This window comes from Stenella coeruleoalba, assembly GCF_951394435.1.
Source record: "Stenella coeruleoalba genome assembly, chromosome: 21".
In the NCBI taxonomy this organism is placed as follows: domain Eukaryota; kingdom Metazoa; phylum Chordata; class Mammalia; order Artiodactyla; family Delphinidae; genus Stenella; species Stenella coeruleoalba.
The window spans coordinates 20,352,024-20,372,888 of record NC_137167.1 but is presented as its reverse complement, the minus strand read 5'-3'; the positions used below and the strand labels follow the sequence as shown (position 1 = coordinate 20,372,888).

Here is a 20,865-nt window from a genome sequence, read left to right as displayed (position 1 = left end):
TGAGGGTGCTGGGAGAGATTTCCCTTCTTCTTCCTTGTTCGCACAGCTCCCGGGGTTTAGCTGTGGATTTGGGCCTGTCTCTGCGTGTAGGTCGCCTGAGGGCGTCTGCGCTTCGCTCAGACAGGACGGGGTTAAAGGAGCCACTGATTCGGGGGCTCTGGCTCACTCAGGCCGGGGGGAGGGAGAGGTACGGATGCGGGGCAAGGCTTCGGCGGCAGAGGCTGGCAAGACGCTGCAGCAGCCTGAGGTGCGCCGTGTGTTCTACCGGGGAAGTTGTCCCTGCATCACGGGACCCTGGCAGTGGCACGCTGCACAGGCTCCCGGGAGGGGAGGTGTAGAGCGTGACCTGTGCTCGCACACAGGCTTCTTGGTGGCGGCAGCAGCAGCCTTAGTATCTCATGCCTGTCTCTGGGGTCCGTGCTTTCAGCTGCGGCTCGCGCCCGTCTCTGGCGTCCGCGCTTTTAGCCACGGCTCGCGCCCGTCTCTGGGGTCCGCGTTTCTAGCCGCGGCTCGCACCCGTCTCTGGAGCTCCTTTAAGCAGCGCTGTTAAACCCCTCTCCTTGCGCACCAGTAAACAAAGAGGCAAGAAAAAGTCTCTTACCTCTTTGGCAGCTCCAGAACTTTTCCCGGACTTCCCCCCAGCTAGCCGTGGCGCACTAACCCCTTCAGGCTGTGTTCACGCCGCCAACCCCAGTCCTCTCCCTGGAATCCGACCTCTGAAGCCCGAGCCTCAGCTCCCAGCCCCGCCCACCCTGGCGGGTGAGCAGACAAGCCCCTCGGGCTGGTGAGTGCCGGTCGGCACCGATCCTCTGTGCGGGAATCCGCCCGCTTTGCCCTCCGCACCCCTGTTGCTGTGCTCTCCTCCGCGGCTACGAAGCTTGCCCCCTCCGCACCCCTGTTGCTGTGCTCTCCTCCGTGGCTACGAAGCTTGCCCCCTCCGCACCCCTGTTGCTGTGCTCTCCTCCGCCGTTCCGAAGCTCCCCACCCTCCGCCACTCGCAGTCTCCACCCGCGAAAGGGCTTCCTAGTGTCTGGAAACCTTTCCTCCTTCACAGCTCCCTCCTACTGGTGCGGGTCCCGTCCCTATTCTTTTGCCTTTGTTTTTTCTTTTGCCCTACCCAGGTACATGGGGAGTTTCTTGCCTTTTGGGAGGTCTGAGGTCTTCTGCCAGCGTTCAGTAGGTGTTCTGTAGGAGTTGTTCCACATGTAGATGTATTTCTGATGTATTTGTGGGGAGAAAGGTGATCTCCGTGTCTTACTCATCCGCCATCTTGAAGCTCCTCCTAGATTTAACCTTAATATAATCAATTGTAGAATGAGCTAAATTAAGAACACATGCAGTTTCAACTGCTTAGAAAAAATACATAAGAAACCAAGAGAGAGAATGCTGCTTCAAATTTAACAATGAATACAATCCAAAGAATTCTACTACGATCACAAATGTGCCGCTAGATTTTATTAGCAAGCCTATTCCCATTGGTTTTATGTATAACTTAATTTTTGTTCAACCTCCTTCTATGTTGCTGGGAAAAGGATAAATAAGAGAGAGGAAGAAAGTATTGATAATTTCAAAACATTTTATAGAATACACACTTGAAAGTTTATACGAAGAGTCACTCCAACTTTTACAGATGTGGCATTGACTAGTAATGAGTTGAACACTATTTAGAGCTATTAATGTATTAGGCACCAGTTAAGCTCTGAAGTTGTTACTATAACCTGAGAAGACTTTAGACTTCCCTACCATCCTCAGCTGAAAGGCCAATAAAGAAATTACTACCTTAATATAGTCACTGAAATGGCCTGTAAGAGTTAATAGTGGTACCCAAGAGCTTATTTTACCTTCAGTATAACTTCATACATAAATGGAATCTGATTCAATATGAAAAGAGTTAGGCTTACCAGAGGTGGGCACATATTTTTATTTCCATATTGTAGGTGAGGAACTGAGACACAAAAAGGAATTTTATTCTCAGATTCATAGCAACTTTAATGGTATAGCCAATGTTAATATGAGACTTGTTATTAATCTGACTCTAAAAGTAGTATTTAATTAACCCTTAGGGTGTCAATTCCTCTTCCCCAAATAATGCAGAAGGCTGCCAATAAGAAAAGAGTTTATATGGGGTCTTAAGAATTGCAGTTCGGGACACAAAGATGCTGGTAACCTCAAAAGAGTATTCTGAGGAAAAGAAAGAGTCAGGGGCTTATATAGATAAAAAAAGCCATGAGGTTGTCAAGAGTTGCCTGGTGAGAATTCTGATTGACTCTGATGTGAGACAGAAAATATCTGCCCTTAAGGGGTCAAGAGTTGTTTTAGGATAGGGGTCTGTTAAGTTAGACTGTCGGGAGTATCTGCCAGATGTTCTGGATGACTTCATCAGGTCAAAAGTCAGGTTCTATTCAGGCTAAGATGTACGTAAGTCACATATCCGTAATGGCCTCTTGGCACCATTTTAGAGAGCTCTCTTAGCAATCCCAACTCCATTTTGGTTTTCCTTTCACAAGGGTAACTGTACATTGAAGTTCCTGGACAATTGTTTTCATTACTAGTACACTTTGAATTTCCTGGCTTTACCACTGGTGGTTTATTGGTGTGATGTCAGATATCTTTATTTATTTCTGCTATGTGATTTTTTAAAACAAAATCCTTGAAGGTAAGCTAATAAATTTAGCTATTTTTTTCAGTAAATTTAAGTACTGCTGAAGAAAAAAAGTATATACTCTAACTGAATTTACAGGGTCAAAATTAAAAGAAGAAGGCACCAACTTCAGTGCTGGAATATTTTCTGTAATGTGACAGACAGTCAAGAACATAAAGGCATGAAGCTTGGTACTCCACTTGCCCAACAATATATAAGGGTTAGTGTGTATGTCTTTTCTTGATGCCACATATAAAGAAAGTCTCAGACATATTATTTTTGCATTGTGTCTCACTACTACCAGGACATTCTGACTTTGAAATTTTGAGTAACAGCAACAGTAATGCTAGAAAAGATTCCGAATGTAGTTTTTGTCTTTAGAAAAGCAAGCTATGCTACTTCATTAACAATTTCCTCCAAAGGAGATTTCCAAAATATAGTTGGAAGGATTTAGAAAATGCTGGAGCTGCACTTCAAAAATGTGGTTTCTTGAAACCTCCACATAAATACAGAAAAACTTTATATCCATCCTTTACTGTTTACTAACTATACAGAAAGGGGGTGTTTAAAAGCCCAACAACTCTCATATTACAGTTTTGGATAGTACATTTCTCTAAGTGTAAACAGAAATAATTAAGGTAATTATTGTTTGGAACCTCTGGCAGCAAAGCACGTTCATTTTAAGCAATAGATGTTCAAAAAATGCTTGAAAATGCATGGCTCTACCTGAACCACAGTTTCATAAGGAAAGAGGAAAAAAAATATCTGCAGCAAGATTTTTAAAAGGCTGCAGCAGCCGTTCTTGCCCATGTAAATAGTTTCACTGCTGAAGAGCTGAGTCATTGGTTTTTCCAACACTCATTTCTCACTAACTGAAAGAAAACACTCTTTTTTCCCCCCCAGAAGCCAATACACTGAAGCTGTTAATTAGAGTGTGTATGGGTGGCATTTGAGACTCAACCAGGCCACACATTCTACACAGTGGGTAGGATATCAAATTAACCCAGTGAGAAGTCTCTGGTAAGTTTTAACCTCCCAGCAACATCCCCAGGCCATTCTGGACTGAAGAATGAGGAATCTGAAGGACTATTAAAATAACACTCTGTAAAATGCTCACAACAAATCAGCATAAAGCCATACAGCACAGGTGTACCTGTAATTAGAAAATGGCCTGTGTTCAATGGCCCCTCAAATTCACCATCTTCTCAGCAATTCCTTTGGGTTTTACAAAGCAGTTCAGGAAACCTAAGTGCTGACTGAACTTTTCTGAATATTTAGGTTTATGTATTTCGTGTAAAGTCTAGAGATGGGTTTTATTTTCCCCCAACTTTTACATAAGGAGCTGGCATTCCTATCAGGAAGACAGATGCCTAAAGCTCCATCTATAAGTCTGATTAAAATAAAAGATTCTGGATGCATGAAAAATTCACACGAGGAATAAAGGAATATGTTATATGAAGAATATATTACAAATGTTACGAACCCCTTTATGTCCAAAGCTATTTTACAACTTTGAGCTAACTATATTTGCAGAGTAACAGATCAATGCAAAGAACATGATCGCATGCTGTATCTGAATGCTTACTAAATTGAACAGAATGTCTCAGACTGCTAACACAGCCGCTAATTTCTGTTGATGTGCTGATAGAAATTGTAAAGAATCAGTGAAGGAGGACTATCTGTTGGGCATTTAGTGGCAGAGTGCTTTTGCCATTTTGCAAGTTCTCTTCTTAGCAATGTAATACCTTTCTTTGGTGAGCCAGGCTCATTGATTGCTATAACAAGCATCTGCTTGTCACTCTGCCTTTAGAAAACTTTGCAATTCAGCTGCATTGCTAAAAGCAGTGCTACTGGCATACAAAAGAAAACTTTTTCCATCCGAAGTACCTCCTTCTCCTTTTTCAGTTGCGGGTGATGAATCCATAAAATAAAAAGTTGTTCTCTTGTACAGCTAATCTGGACCTACTTGTCTACTTGAGAGCTGAAAACCTTGGTTGCACAGAAGAACTACTCATACAGAGAGAGAGTTTTCTCTGAAAAAATACCTCAGGACTAAAGAAGACATTATTATTGAGAAACTTCTCACCATATTAATTATTTGCTTTAGTGCAGGTTAATGATACATATGATAAAATGTAAAGCTCAAAGACCCCAAATATTGGAAATGGGATAGAGGGGATCCATTCCAAACCTTCCCAAATCTTCTTTCCATAGATTAGAGAACAAAATCTGAGACCATGCTTGTGATTTGTCATACTGATAATTAAGTATAAGCAATGGAAAAATTGGAAGTAGGTTAGCTAAAAAGAAAACTAAAATGAAAATAAAAACTTAAAAAATCATTAGTTATATAACTAAAATGGATCTTTTAGGGAAGATGGAAAATTGGACCATCTCCACTCAACAGAACCAAACCTAGACAAGGTTCCTCATCAACACCCTGAGTTTTCTTTATAAATTATAAAATATGATAAATATGATAAAGAATGATAATAATATATTTGATTTTGATAACTAGGCTCCTCACTAGGAAGGCTGCCTCACTGTCTTTATGGAATATTAGGGTATGATCAGCACCTCTCTTTGTACTTCATGTTTTACAGTTAATTTGGTGAAAATTATATTTACGTGCGTAAAATATTATTTGAAATTGAAAACAGCCTAGATAAACCTAGAAAGGTTTATCTACTTTTGTTCTTCTTATCATTTATACATTACCTCACATACTGGTCAATTTTTATTTTACATATACATGTAAAATAAAATATACATCATGGTGCTTTCCCATATAAAAATTACCTTTCATGATATGGTATCTGCCAAACAAAGTAATGAATATATGGGAATGTTTTTATAATACACGTGGCTGGTTATACATGCCATCTAATACAATGGTACAGATGTATTGAAAGTATACTTATAAATGTTGCACAACATTGAAAGATGACATTCTTTTCATTAGTATAGATACCATTAGTTTCATTTTATATCATAGTGTGTCATCAGTTTGCTCCCATTTTCTTGTAACTGGCAAATGTAATTTCTAATTTTTAGTTGATAAGTTACAGTCTGCCTGGGTTTTCAGGCTGAGAGATAATTTAACAAATGGGATGTGGTAAGTGAGCAAAAAATTCAGGTAAAAGATAAACATTTCACTTTGCATAAGATAATGTATGGCATCACTAATACTATAACAGTGAATGTTAAAATACATCAACCTTTAAAGGATAATAAAATTGAAAAAGATTGCTCAAATAAAGATCTTAGAGTAACAATTCTTATAAATCAAAATTATAATCAACATGATTTCTTTAAAGGGGAAATTAAAGGATTGAAAGAGTATTTTCGTATGATACTTTCAACAACAGGCATGCTTCATTTGGTGCAATAGATGAATTTCTATATAGCTATTTCTTTTTTTTTCTAGTAAGTTATTCATAAGTTAAATACCTGAGGGAAGATTGCTAATTAAAGGAATCCAATAATGAATCATTTTCTTCATATAAAACTTAACTAAAGTCTGCTTGTTAAAAGTGGGTTTTTGCTTATAAAGTTAATTTTAAAGTTAATTTGAATTTGGCACAAACATTTGTTTATGTATAAGGCTGATAGTCTGTGTTAGTGAAAAACCACAGTAAAATGATACACAGAGTACTCATCACTTAAAACCTATGATTATCACAATTGCTCAAGTTCTGTATTACCCCAAAGAGGTATATTATTCATTAATAGCTTGCACAGGGTCAGTGTTTAACATATTTATACTTTTTCAAGCAGTTGTACCTAACTTTTAGTTACTAGGTACAATAAACAAGATTTAGAGAAATAATGGAAAGTATAAGCCTTGCCTTCTTAAATTCATATTTTAAGAACTTGGAAATAGGTGAATATGAAGATACAATAGGGGATTGGAATAGGCCCTTTAAAAATACAAGTATTTCTTGTTTTTTAAAATTTCAAAACTGTTTATCCTATCATACGTATGTCATATCTACCATACAGAGGAAAATACAATACATACTAAAAATGTGTTAATAAGTGGGTTCTGTGTGTGTGTGATGAGAAATAGTGATAAAACTGTATATATTATTTCATAACTTGCCTACTTTCTTTACTTACTTTGTGTCTTTTCCATTATTACTATGAGATATTGTTGAAATATTATTGTAATACACATAGTTAGTCTTTAAAATAATACTCAACACACAAAGAGTTATAGCTAAAAGATAACAGAAGAGGTAAAATTGAGCACTAAAAAATATTTCATTCATCCAAGTTAAAGCATAAAGGCAAGAACAAAACAAAGAATAGAAGTGAGACAAATAGAAAACAAATACCAAGATGGTAGACTTAAACCAGTACATTATCAATTACTAACATTAACTAAAATACACTGAGTATACCATATAAAAAGTAGAAATAGCCATAATAAATAATAAAATTAATTATTTTTTAATAGTTCAAACTTGCAATATGCAGTTTAAAGAAATACATTTAAATATAAAGAAACAGGTGGAACATATATACATGGGAAGGAAAATACAGACAAAGATATCATTAGGCATAAGAAAACTGGTATGGCTATACACTATTGAAAAAAAGTAGACTTCAAGACATTCAATATAACCAAAAATAAAGATAAAAATTTCATAATCATAAAAGTTCAATGAAACAGGAAGCCATAAACAAGTTTAAATACAACTAATAACAATGTTTCAAAAAAAAAGAGGCAAAAACTGACAGAACTAAGGAGAATAGGTCAATAGACAGAGATTTTAACACCTATCATTCAATCATTGATTAAAAAAAAAAACAGAAAAAAATGATGATATAGAGGATGTGAACAACACTATCAACCAAATTGCCTAATTGACATTTACAGAAAATTACACCACAACTTCAGAATATACATTTTTTTAAATGAACGTGGAAGTTGATTAATAATTCAAACCTTAATAAGCTTTGAAGGATCAAAATTATTAAGGAGTGTATGTTCATTCTTACTCTTTTAATATAGCAGTATTAAAATAGACATCACAAATAATAAAATAGCTAGAAAATACCCAAATATTTGAAAATTAAAAAGTGAACTTTAAACTTCCAAGATCAAAGGAAAAAAACACAAGGGAAATTAAAAGTTATTTTACATTTAATTTTTTGAAATATATACTTGAAGAGAAGCCTAACATAAATTATCTAAGTTTATATCTTAAAAGGTGACAAAAAGAAGAGCAAATTAAACAAGAAGGAGGTAGGAAAAAGGATTCATTAAAAATGAAAATGGAAATAGGTAAAACAGAAAACCTGACAATGGAGAAAATCAACAAAATCAAAATCTAATGCTTTGAAAGGATTAATAAAATTAATTAACACTTAGGAAGACTGATCAAACAAAAAGAAATGAAATAATTTACTAATATGAGGAATGAAAGAAGGACATCACTTTCTATCATACAAACACTAAAATCTTCATGTCAGTAAATTCAAATTAGATTAAATGGAAAAATTCCTTTTAAAACACAAATGGACATATCAAGATATAGAAAAAATATGTGTATCTTAAATTTAAAACTTTTCCACTAATAAAATATAGTTATGAATGGCTTAATTGGTAAATTCTATAGTATGTTTTATGAAGACATAATACCAATCTTATGATTTCTTTCAGAAAATAGTGAAAGAAGGAAAAATTTATGACTTATCTAATAAAGCCACCACACAACTGGTATAAAAACCTGATAAAGATATTAGAAGAAAATTACAAACAGGTATCTATCATGAATATAGACTCAAATTATTAAAAACATATAAAAACCTAGAATCCAGCAAATGACAAAAAGCACAATAGGCAAATGAGGTTTATTCTAGGATCTTAAGCAAGATTGTTTAAAATATTTAAAAATCAACCAATGTATTCACCATATTAAAAGAATATAGAAAAATACTCATATCATCCTTTTCAAAGATGCAGATAAATCATTTTATAAAATTATTAGATATTTAATTTCTAAATATCATGCAGAAAATTAGGAACAAAAGGAAAATCATTGGTTAGATGAAAAGCATCTTTAAAAACTCTACAGTTAACAACCTACAGATCCTACCATCCTAACAGATGGTAAAATCTGTACCCTTAAAATCTATGCTACTTATCATACTTAAACTCTAAAAAAATATCTGGTCAAATGTTTTAATGTTTTATGTGTGCTTTAAGGTATATTTATCAATTGTTTGGTGGAAGTAGATACATATATAATTTTCTCAAAAATGTTTTCTGTCTCACTACTTCTCTTTTCAGGTATATCTAAATTACTCTTTAATTTTTCCATTGAGTTATAAATGTCAATGACTTTTATTGACATCTTATATTCTGTGTCTGATATTTCCACTCTACAAAGTCCTAGGTATAAGTCTGATAGGTCCTCATTACTCATATATTTGTTATATTTTTCATTGTTAAATTTTATTTGTCCAAACCTAATTCTTAAGAACACTGAGGGCCTGGATTAAGGATGATATTCATTAAAAGGATATTCCTTTACTCCTGACAGGAGGTGCTACCTACTTGCCAGAACTTTAAGTTAATTTTTATAGTTGAGATTTCCCTGATTGTGCAGGGAAAGTAAATTCAAATCGCAGACCCACGTGAGAAAAGTTCAGCAATTCTCAGAGAAAAATTAGCATCATTTTTTTCCTCACCTGGAGCCTACAAAAATAACCTGTTTTCTGGATTGATTCTATTTATCCCAAAAGGACAGTTCCCAGCTTAAAACTTATACTTCAGTTGTCCACTATTTGTACAGCACCCTCAGATTTAGATTCTCCTCTGCCAGACCTAAGATCTAGTGTCTGATTTCCATCAAAGCTCTCTATGCCTGCCAAAGTCCCTTGCATTCAGGGCAGCCCAGTCTTCATATTTATTTACCACTCTGGTATCAGCTTACACTTTTGGGGGGAGAAGCAGGGTTGGAGGTCCTTGGGGAATCTTCATCATCTTGTAAACTCAGCAATGCATTTAAAAGTTTATGCTGTATGACCCAGCAACCCCACTACTGGGCATATACCCAGAGAAAACCATAATTCAAAAAGACACATACACCCCAGTGTTCATTGCAGCACTATTTACAATAGCCAGGTCATGGAAGCAACCTAAATGCCCATCAACAGACGAATGGATAAAGAAGAAGTGGTACGTATATACAATGGAATATTACTCAGCCATAAAAAGGAACGAAATTGGGTCATTTGTAGAGACGTGGATTAATCTAGAGACTGTCATACAGAGTGAAGTCAGAAAGAGAAAAACAAATATCGTATGTTAACTCATATATGTGGAACCTAGAAAAATGGTACAGATGAACCGGTTTGCAGGGCAGAAATAGAGACACAGATGTAGAGAACAAACATATGGACACCAAGGGGGGAAAGCGGCAGTGTGTGTGTGTGTGATGAACTGGGAGATTGGTATTGACATATATACACTAATATGTATAAAATGGATAATTAATAAGAACCTGCTGTATAAAAAAATAAATTAAAATTTTTTTTTTTAAATTTATGGTTGTAATTTATCCAACATCTGCATATTTTATGGCAGAAGGGCATTTCAGAATATCTACTCTGCCATTCTGATGGAAATATAAGTCTGGACTCCCATGGCCTTTGTTATTTTCTTAAATAATTTCTTAAATATTATATAAGGGCGCTCATACAGGGATAAAAGTAGGCATACGTCTATGTTGTGGAGCCTAGTTTTGTTGTATTTGAAAACTTTCATCCAAAAGTAAATCTTAAGCAAGATTCTTTCATTTCCAAAATTGTTTCACTGTAGTTAGGCAAACTTGGAAGCTGTTTGGTTTCTTGCAACCAGAGAAGATTGGAAAATTACTGTTTCAGGAATTTGGGCCCTAGGAAATATGGCTCAATGTGTACCTGCTTTACAGAAAAAATAAATTTATACAGCTGTGAACAAAACCACTATAATTTGCAATGCTCCCTCACTTTCTGAAGTATTCTAAGTCTTTACTTTGCTCTCTGAGTCATATGGGTCATCAGAAGAAAACAAACATTCCCGCTCTCCCCTACTGTATTTTAAACTAAGTGATATGTTGGAAATTACAGTGCTGACAAGCATGACAGGATTAGAATGCTGACACATGGATAATCCAACTGTTTCTTTTAGCCCATTTAACTCACACGGTTTGGTGTAAACACTGTAATATCACCTGCCTCCTTCTGCATGCCCATTAAAAAATGCAAATAAATCCTGGCTTACTTTGACTTTAATGGTTATGGTGTCTGTATTTTGTATTTTCCACTATCATAGCACTGCTTCAATTCCATTCAAAGTATGGTTTTCTGAAAACAATTAACTTTCTTGAATGCAACTTTTTTCTTTTTTTTTTTCTTTTCTTTTTTTTTGCATTGCACAGCTAGGGAGTTTATCTGGCTTTCAGTCAATGAGCATAGCCCATCTGGTGCATGCACTGATTACATGATTTTTGGTGAAGGAGTAAGGAAGTAATTCGAAGTCGGATTATCCCTTTTAAAATATTACTAGCATAAACAAACCCTGAAAGTTTGGGGGTCCCTTTCAATGTTCTATTTCCAATGAAATGTGGTAAGCCTGAAAAATAGAGCTTTTTGATTACACAAAGAATAGAATGAACAGAATACATGGAATAGTTTGGGCCAATAAAATAAAAAGGAAAGATTCAGTCTATTAGTTTAAGTTTAGTTTTCATATTTAATCTAGTATATAGATAGCTCAAAGATGTTTTTCATAATAGGACATAATATATCATATTTTATGATAGTTTGAATGGGAGCCTGGCTCTGCTGAATGTTGTATTTTTGTGTCTGCGTATGACAGAAGAGTTCTTGTTCACTAGGATAAATCACTGAGGAAGCTGCTTCTCCCTCTTCTTGACAAGAGCCCCCATCCTTCTTAGGATCCTAAGGTAGCCTTGGGTATAGAGGCCTTTGGGGCTCTCTGGTACTTTCTTACAGACTCAGCAATGCATTTAAATGTTTATGGTTATAATTCAGCCAGCATATGTGTGTTTTATAGCATAAGTACATTTCAGAATATGTGTTCTGCCATTCTGATGGAAATGTAGTCTGGACCACACCATGAGTAAGCATTTTTTTGAAATAATTTCTATGAAATAATAAGAAATATATACCTGGTTCCCGACAGAGATCCTAAACCCCTTGTAAACAGAAGTGCTATGAGAATAATGTGTTTTAATATTTGATCTTTGACCCTGGTTCTTGACACAGAGTCCTTAAATCCCTTGAAATTTCCTGGGTGATAAGACTGTCTTTGGTTCTAATGAGACAACTATTGGTGGGCTCCTGGATAGAGGGTGGTCTCAGAAAGGCCAAGTCACAATTAGAAGCTTGGAACTTACACCCCACCCCCTATTTGTTTGAGAAATAAAAGGAGCTGGAAATTGAGATAATAATCGATCATGCCTATTGTGATGTAGCCTCCATAAAAATTCCCCCATATAAGGTTTCAAGAGCTTCTGGGTTGGTGAACACATCTACACACTGGGAGTGTAGCATATTCTGGTTCCACAGAGAAAGAAGTTCCTGGGGTCTGGACTCTTCCAGAACTCACCATATGTACCTCTTCATCTGTCTGTTCAATTATATCCTTTAAAGTATCCTTTGTAATAAATTGGCAATAGTTAAACTGTTTTCTTGGGATTGTGAACTGCTTCAGCAAATTATACAGCCCAAGGAAGGGGTCATGGGAACATCTAAATTGTAGAAGTTGTGGGTAACCTGGGGACCTACTACTTCAGATTGGCATCTGAAATAGGGGGCAGTCTTTTTGGACTGAGCCCTTAACCTGGGGGATCTGACCTAACTCCAGTTAGCAGCAGAAATGAACTGAATTGTAGAATATCAAGCTGTTTTCAGAGAATCAGTCTGAAATGTGACCTACACATTTGGTCACAGAAGTGTTCTGTATGAGTAGCGAGTTAAATGTAACTTAAGGGCACACATACAACTTTGAAGCAAAACATGGTATCTGCTCTCAGGACTTAATCTTTGTTTTTTGCATGATCCAACAAGACATTATATAGAGCTAATATACCCCAGAAAATGCTTTGAAAATTCTCCACTACTGATTAAGGAAGGCATGGCCATATGGGATTGTAATGGACTGATTTATTTCCCACAACATTTATATGTTGAAGTCCTAACTCCCATTGTAAGTGTATTTGGAGATAGGGCCTTTAAGTAGATAATTACAGTTAAATAAGGTCATATGGGTAGGTTCCTAATCCAATAGGACAAGGGACCTTTTTACAAAAGGGAACAACACCAGGAAAGCACATGCGCATAGAGAAAAGGACATGTGAAAACACAGAGAGAAGATAGCTGTCTATAAGCCAAGGAGAGAGAGAAGCCTTAGGAGAAGCCAAATCTGCAAGCACCTTGATTGTGGACTTCCAGCCTACAGAAATGTGAGAATAAATTTCTGTTTTTAAAGCCACCAGGCTATGGTATTTTGTTATGGCAGCCCTAGTCAATTAATACAGGGATGCTAGAGAACACAGGATTATGGCACACAAAGGATATTTTCCAATCATGTACTTCAGGGCTCCTAAACTGTGTTGCATGAGCAGCATAGAAGTTCAGATAATTTACTTCATTATAAAATGTTAATAGATACAAAATCGCTCCTATAAAATACTGTACTTAAATACATTTTTTAATGGGGTAAAATGTTACTGGAGTTAAATAATAATGACAATAGTTGTAACAATATATAAGTATTTAATAACACACTATAATTATATAAGATTTGGTCCTAATATTATAATAACTAACTTTTGATAAGTATTTCTTCTATGCCAGACCCTGTACTCTTTTCATACCTTTCTTTGTATAGTTAATAATATCTTCATCTACCAATGAGTAAATTGAAGTTCAGAGACACTAATTAACTTGCAATTGTTCACAGTGGTAATAATTACCCTAGGAATCTAGGACATTCTTAGGAACAACTTGGAAGTGTGAATGAGAGGAGAATAGCTTCCATCATGCATTTCAAGGCAGAATAAAAAGTATACAAAATTATGGACTTGGTCCAAGCCTGCGTTTATCAGATGAGTAAAACAGGTGCCAAGAAAGTTTAAGAAATACGTTTAAGATTAGACATCTAGTTAGCAGTAGAATCAGAACTAGAAACCAGAAAGATCAAATAATTGTCAAAATCTCTTTTTGTCTCCTATACACTGTAAAAAATCATAAATTTTTAAAGTGCTATTAAAATCAAAATTACTTATGAGACTTAAAAATGTGAAGTCCAACCACAGCAAATGTCAAATGACAAAAACAAGAATTTGTGATTCACCTTATTTTCAATTCTGACAGAGTCAGGTTTCATAAAATCATAAGAGCATTTACATTTTTAGAACAATGTTCTATACCATTCATGCTTACATTAAAACAAACTTAGTCAATGGAGAACTGATATTAATAAGATATGGGTCCTAAGAGAAATGTATAAATAAATAACTAGATAAATGAATAGATAGATAAATTAAATAAATAACTTTCCCATAGTCTCTCTCTCAAAAAAAAAACTTGTAAGTTGTAAGTTGGTAGAATTTTGATTATTAAAATACAGATTTAAACACTTAATTTAGGTTTTCATTTGGAATTTGAAGCCTCTTTGTATACCCTAAACGTTAAAGAATTTAGAAATGGACGCACTGAATTATAAATTTAGTTTTTAAGATCATAAAAGAAGAGTATCTTTTAAATTATTGTTTTTTAAAAATTTAATCTTACAGTTGTCTCATCTGTTGTCCAGCCACATTATCTGACACAGGTAGGATTTAGAGAGAATAATCTTAGAAAATCAGTGTGGTTGAAATCCTTAAGGAAAAACAAATCCTGTGGGTCAACCTAAAGAAAATCTTGATGGAACATTTTTATCTTATTTAGAAAAACAACTTTGTAAAGAAAATAAAAGATCTTGACAAACACAAGCTTTGCTCTTTTTGTTGTAGAACAGTTTCCTAGATACGTAACAGCTCCCAGATCATAGATAGCTTTCTATTCCTATTATGGACAAATCTCATTAGACAAATGTTAATTGGGCATTGCCTACTACAGAGGCCACTCCAACTGGGAATGGTGTGTAGAATCTATCATATAGCTATCTGAAAGACATCAAACAGAAGAATGGAATTCATACATTATAATGTATATCAGATGAAATCAAATATTGAAAGTCTATTAAATCAACTTATCATCCAAAATCAGTTATTGTTTTTGTACAATGTCCTTTGTATAATATACAAAGGAAGTACATTATTATATTTACTGATGACATAAACTAATAGTCCCAAATTTTCAATTTGAATCTTGTTTCTTTAAAAAAGTTATTTTTTGCAAGTAGAGATGTTAAATTTCTTAAAATATAACATTCGTATAAATAAGTAGATGTCCTATTAGTAGCTAATCACTCACTAAAACATTACTAAGAATAATGTGAAAAATAAGATTGGAATATTCCTGATAACTATACATGCAAAAATTCTCAACAAATATTACAAAATTAGTTACATGTTATTTAAAAAAAATCATACACTATGGTCAAGTGAAATTTATCCCTGGGATGAAGGATGGTTCAACATAATGCAAATTTATAATTGTGATACACCACATTAACAAAATGAAAGATAAAAACTATATGACCATCTCTGCAGATGCAGAAAAAGCATTTGCCACAATACATTTTTCATGACACAACACTCAACAAATTGTATATAGAAGGAACATATCTCAGCATAATAAGGCCATACATAACAAGTTCACAGCTACCATCATACTCAATGGTGAAAGGTTGAGTGCTTTTTCTCTAAGATCAGGAACAAGACAAGGCTGCCTATTTTCACTACTCCTATTCAACATAGTAGTACTGGCAGTCCTAGCCAGAGCAATTAAGCAAGAAAAAGAAATAAAATCATCCAAATAAGAAAGAAAGAAGTAAAATTATCTTTGTTTGCCAAATATATATATATTATATATGTATATTATACACATAATATATACTATAATATATATTAAATATATAATCCTAAAGACTCCACCAAAAAACTGCTAGAACTAATCAACAAATTTAGTAAAGTTGCAGGCTACAAAATCAACATACAGAAAACAGTTGTGTTTCTACATATTAACAACAAACATTTTTAAAAATAAAGAAAAAAATCTTATTCACAATAGCATCAAAGAAAATAAAATACTTAGGAATAAATTTAACCAAGAAGGCAAAGGATGCATATGCTGAAAAGTACAGACTTTGATGAAAGTAATTGAAGAAACATATGAAAAGGTATTCTGTGCTCATGATCAGAAGAGTTAATATTGTTAAAATATCCATATTACACCAAACTACCTATAAATTCACTGCAATCCCTATGAAAATTAAATGCCATTCTTTACAGAAATAGAACGAACAATCCTTAAAATTTATTTGGAGCCACAAAAGACCCTGAATAGGCAAAGTAATTCTGAGAAAGAAGAACAAAGCCAGAGGTATCGCACTTTCTGATTTCAAAGCTATACTACAAAGCTATAGTAATCAAAACAATATAGTTGTCATAAAAATAGACATAGACCAGGGGAATAGACTCAAGAGCCCAGAAATAAATTCTGGAATATACAGTCAACTAATATTTGACAAGGGAGTCAAGAATACTCATTGGGGAAAGGACAGTCTCTTTAGTATATGGTACTGGGAAAACTGCATAATCACATGTAGAAGAATGAAATTGGACCCCTATCTTACACCACTCTAAAAAATAAACTCAAAATGGATTAAAGACCTGAACCATAAAACTCCTAGAATAAAATATAAAGAAAAAGTTCCTTGACATTTGTCTTGGAAGCAATTTCCTGGATATGACAAAAGTACAAGCAACAAAAGCAAAAATAAAAATGTGGGATTATATCAAACTTAGAAGCTTCTGCACAGCAAAAGAAACAATCAACAAAATGAAAAGGCAATCTATGGAATGGGGGAAATATTTGTAAACCATGTATCAGATTAGGGGTTAATATCTAAAATGTATAAAGAACTCACACAACTCAATAGCAAAAACAGAAACAAAAAACAAGCAACCCGATGTTAAAAATAAGCAGAGGAACTGAATAGACATTTTCATAAAGAAAACATACAAACGGCCAACAGATACATGAAAAAGGTGCTTGCCATCACTAACCATCAGAAATGCAAATCAAACCACTATGAAGTATCAGCTTACACCTGTTAGAATGTCTATCATCAAAAGACAAGATATAACAAGTATTTGGTGAGGGTCTGGAGAAAAGGGAACCATTGCACACTGTTGATGGGAATGAAAATTGATGCAGCCACTTTGGAAAACAGCATAGAGGGTCCGAAAAATTAAAAATAAAACTACCATATGACCCAGTCACTTCTGGGCATATATCAAAAGGAAATGAAAACAAGATCTGCACCCCCATGTTCACTGCAGCATTATTCACAATAGTCAAGTTATGGAAGCAACCTAAGTGTCCATCAATGGATGAATGGATAAAAAAAAAGTATAGATAGATATAATTATTATTCTTCCATGAGAAAGAAGGAAATTCTGTCTTGTGAATGAAACTTGAGGACATCATTCTAAGTGAAATAAGGCAGACAGAAAAAAAAATACTGTATGATATCACTTATATGCAAAAACTAGAGAAGTTTGACTCAGATAAAGAGTACAATGGTGTGGTTACTATGGACTGAGTAGTGGGGGAAATGGGGAGATATTGGTCAAAGAGTACAAACATCCAGTTATAAGATTAACATGTTCTGAGTATCTAATATATGACATGATAATTATAGCTAATAATACTGTATTATATGCTGAAAGTTGCCAAGTAAGAGAGTAAATCTTAAATGTTCTCATCACTCATAAAAAGATGGTAAATACATGATGGGATGGAGGTGTTAGCTAATACAATTATGATAATCATTTTGCATTATGTAAATATTTCAAATGAACCAGTTGTACACCTTAAACTTACACAAAGTTACATGTCAATTATATCTCAATAAAACTGGAAAAACTTAATCATCCCTACTTCTGAAATCTTTATTTATGGATTTTTCTTTCCTTGTGCTTCTGAATTCAGATAACATACCACTGACCAGTTTTATGTGAAATGTTTTTGTTTCTAAAGAAACTAAAGAAAATTCTATGAAAATGATTATTTTATATTGCATTTATTAATGCTAGTAAACACTGTAGAAAAATCCATGAATATTGATTCCCCAAAGCCTTCCCTTTTAGAGATGAACCACATGTAGAAGTTCAAGAGCAGTTCTTGTGAAATGCAGGGCCATAGGGGACGAGACGGATACGTACTATGGGTATTAAGCTTTTCTTCTTTAAAGAAACTAGTAGTTTTTCACATTTAGTTGTCATTTAAAGGATATGCAACTGCCTGTTACTCTTTGCCCATGTGTCATTCACTAAAAAGTTTTTTTTAATTAATTCATAAATCACTGATTTATGTATTAAATTTTGAGAAAGATCTTTCATCTGTGCAAATAAAATATCTGGAGAACAAAGGTGGAATTTTTAAAAATATTTTTCTAATATTAAGTAAATTCAGCTTTACATGAATATCCACTTGTTAGGTAGATAAAGAAACCACTAATACAAAAAATATGAAAGGACTATGTGAGGATGAACAATTTTATGTATATATTCTCTCTTGGAATCTCAAATAATTCTATTTATGTAATTCCTCTTGGGGTTCCAAACTGTAAGTCAATGCTTTTGAGGATAGCAGAATTATGTTTGGAAAGGTTACTCAGCTATTACCTCAGATACAACTATTCTGTGTATAAGTTGTAAAATCCTGCCTTAACTAAGTTTTCATTTTTCACATTCTTTTTTTTTTTTTCCTTGGAAATGGGAGAACAGCCTTTATGGTTTATCATATCTTAAATATCAAGTCATCAAGATTGGGATTCAACACATAATCTCAACTATTGACTTGTCATCTACAGTTTATCTCACTCCTTCACCAGCCATTTCCCAAATGTCAACTGTAATTTTCTTTCTAAAGACTATACTTACTATGCCCCACTCTATCCACCGTACTTGATTGTAAGCACTTTGAAATCGGAAATGCTGATTTGCTTTCACCATCATAATCCAATGTCTCACGGTGTGGCCAGTTTGGATTCCTTGCATGGTATGTTCGTATGTCTGTAGTTTATTTGTGATCTTCAGCCCTATATCCTCTAAGTTGGTGTTTTACCTGCCTCCTCAGTAATTGTGAAATTATGAATTCCCAAATCCCTATTATGGAAATTAAGATTGTGTGGATTTGAGGCAAGTCAAAATTATTTTAGGAAATTATTGCAATCCAGCAATTGTGGAAACACTACCCTAATTGAACATTGTTTCCTAACTGGTCAAAAAGAGGGGCCGAGGTACTACAGAATGTTAATGCCAAGTGGATCACGATGACTGGGATGTACTGAAACTATCTAGCAAACTATTTTTCAAACAATTAAAATAAATCACTTCAATTACATTGCCTGGTCTGGGTAGGTTATTTTTAGTCATGGGTATAATAAGATTTCCCAGTAGGTTTTAGAGAAAAATGGGGAGGATCTCCTTGTGGCACGCTAAGCACCTCAGACCTCATGAATTAATGCTGGATGGAGCAATCAAGCTGGCAAACGCTGGCAACAGCCTTAATTTTCTAGTTAGAATTCATTGTGGGTGGGCAGGCCAATCACGGCCATTGAAATCCTCACACCTGTGCGTCTTCACCATTTGGATCCATGAAAAATTTAAAAATGAAACAAAACAAGCTTTACCCCCAGAAAAACACAACCCTTGAAATGATGAGTGACAAATTCTACAAAGGAAAGTGCTGTCTTGTGGCGTTCTTTTTTTTTTTTAAGAGGGATTTATGTTTACTGTAGGAGTCAGAGTTGCACGTGTCTTTGCATACTGATGAGTTCTCAGGTGCAGTGTCATTGAACTTGAGAAAGCAAAGCTTGCAAAATGGAGGAAAGTAGTTAAGTAAAACTGCTGCAGATTGTAACCACCTGCCTCAGTTTGGCTCAGGAAGTGCTGGAAGTACATTGCCAAGTTCTTAGGAAACACATCGACCACTACTCTCACCCTCAGAGAATACTGATGAGTGAAGTGGTTCTTAAATTAACCTGAATTTCACTATTAATCTCTACTCATGACAGAAAGATGTGAGTGAAGGTTCATTCTTAGAATGTGTGAGTGTGCAACTGCTCAGACAATAGCTTAAGTTTTAAAGCAACTTAATTTAATAAATATATACTGAAAACTATATTAACCATGTATTATATATGAGTTATTATTGCTAGAATTTAAGCTTTATGAAGGCAGGCGTTTTTCTGTTTTGTTCACTGCTGTATCCTCAGCACTAAGAAGAATGCCTAGCTTGTGGTAGGTACTTGATAAATATTTGGTAGAATAACTGAGTGTATGTACTACATTAATAAATACCTTTTTGTACTTGTACTCAGTAGCCCATAAAATTCAAAATGATCCCTCCTACCATATGCCAGGTATTTTCACATACATTATTTATTGCTCATACAAGTTTATCACACAGGATTTCTAATTTCTTATTTTACAAATAAACAGAGTGAGACTCAAAAGTTGTTCAAAGACTTGTCAAAGGTCATCTAGTAAGTACTAGATTTTAGTCTTGAGCCACTAGACGGTGTTTTTATTATTTAGATGTCACATATTCTGGCTCCTATTTTGAGTCCATGGCACTTTGTTCATTTCTTCAACCAAAGGTGTGCACCTACAGCTACGTTTATCCACTTTGAGTTGAGCTGTTCTATTTTTTTTTTCTATTCCTTACCAGTTATTTGCTCATTTATAATTTATATCCTCTTACTTTCACAGGGGATAAGAAGTTCATGTTCCTCTTTCTAGAATCTTCACCAAAAGGATTTGAAGGCCTGGCTGGTGTCTGAAACTGAAACCAAAGCAGTGGGGCTGAAGGCCCAAAGAACTGGTCCCTCTGATCCCTCATGACATGTGACAATTGATAACAAGGAAGTGTCTCCTGAAAGGCAGGATAGTGGAGACCCAGTAGGGGAAGAAACACACACACACCCATTTTTCTTTTTTTTCCAGCTGAAAAACAAAAAGAACTAG

At 34.8% G+C, this 20,865-nt stretch overlaps 1 protein-coding gene across 13 annotated transcripts in view; it reads right to left on the bottom strand.

Moving 5' to 3' along the window:
- Positions 1–20,865, bottom strand: part of LOC307179853 (uncharacterized protein) — a 1,051,707-nt gene that overhangs the window by 289,153 nt on the left and 741,689 nt on the right. For 9 of the 13 annotated variants that reach the window (XM_079909530.1, XM_079909531.1, XM_079909532.1 and 6 more), the window contains one exon: positions 1,142–1,293. In XM_079909530.1, coding sequence (XP_079765656.1) covers positions 1,142–1,293 — 152 coding nt within the window. The remainder of the gene's footprint in view (positions 1–1,141; positions 1,294–20,865) is intronic. The other 4 variants (XM_079909526.1, XM_079909527.1, XM_079909528.1 and 1 more) reach the window with 1 other exon arrangement.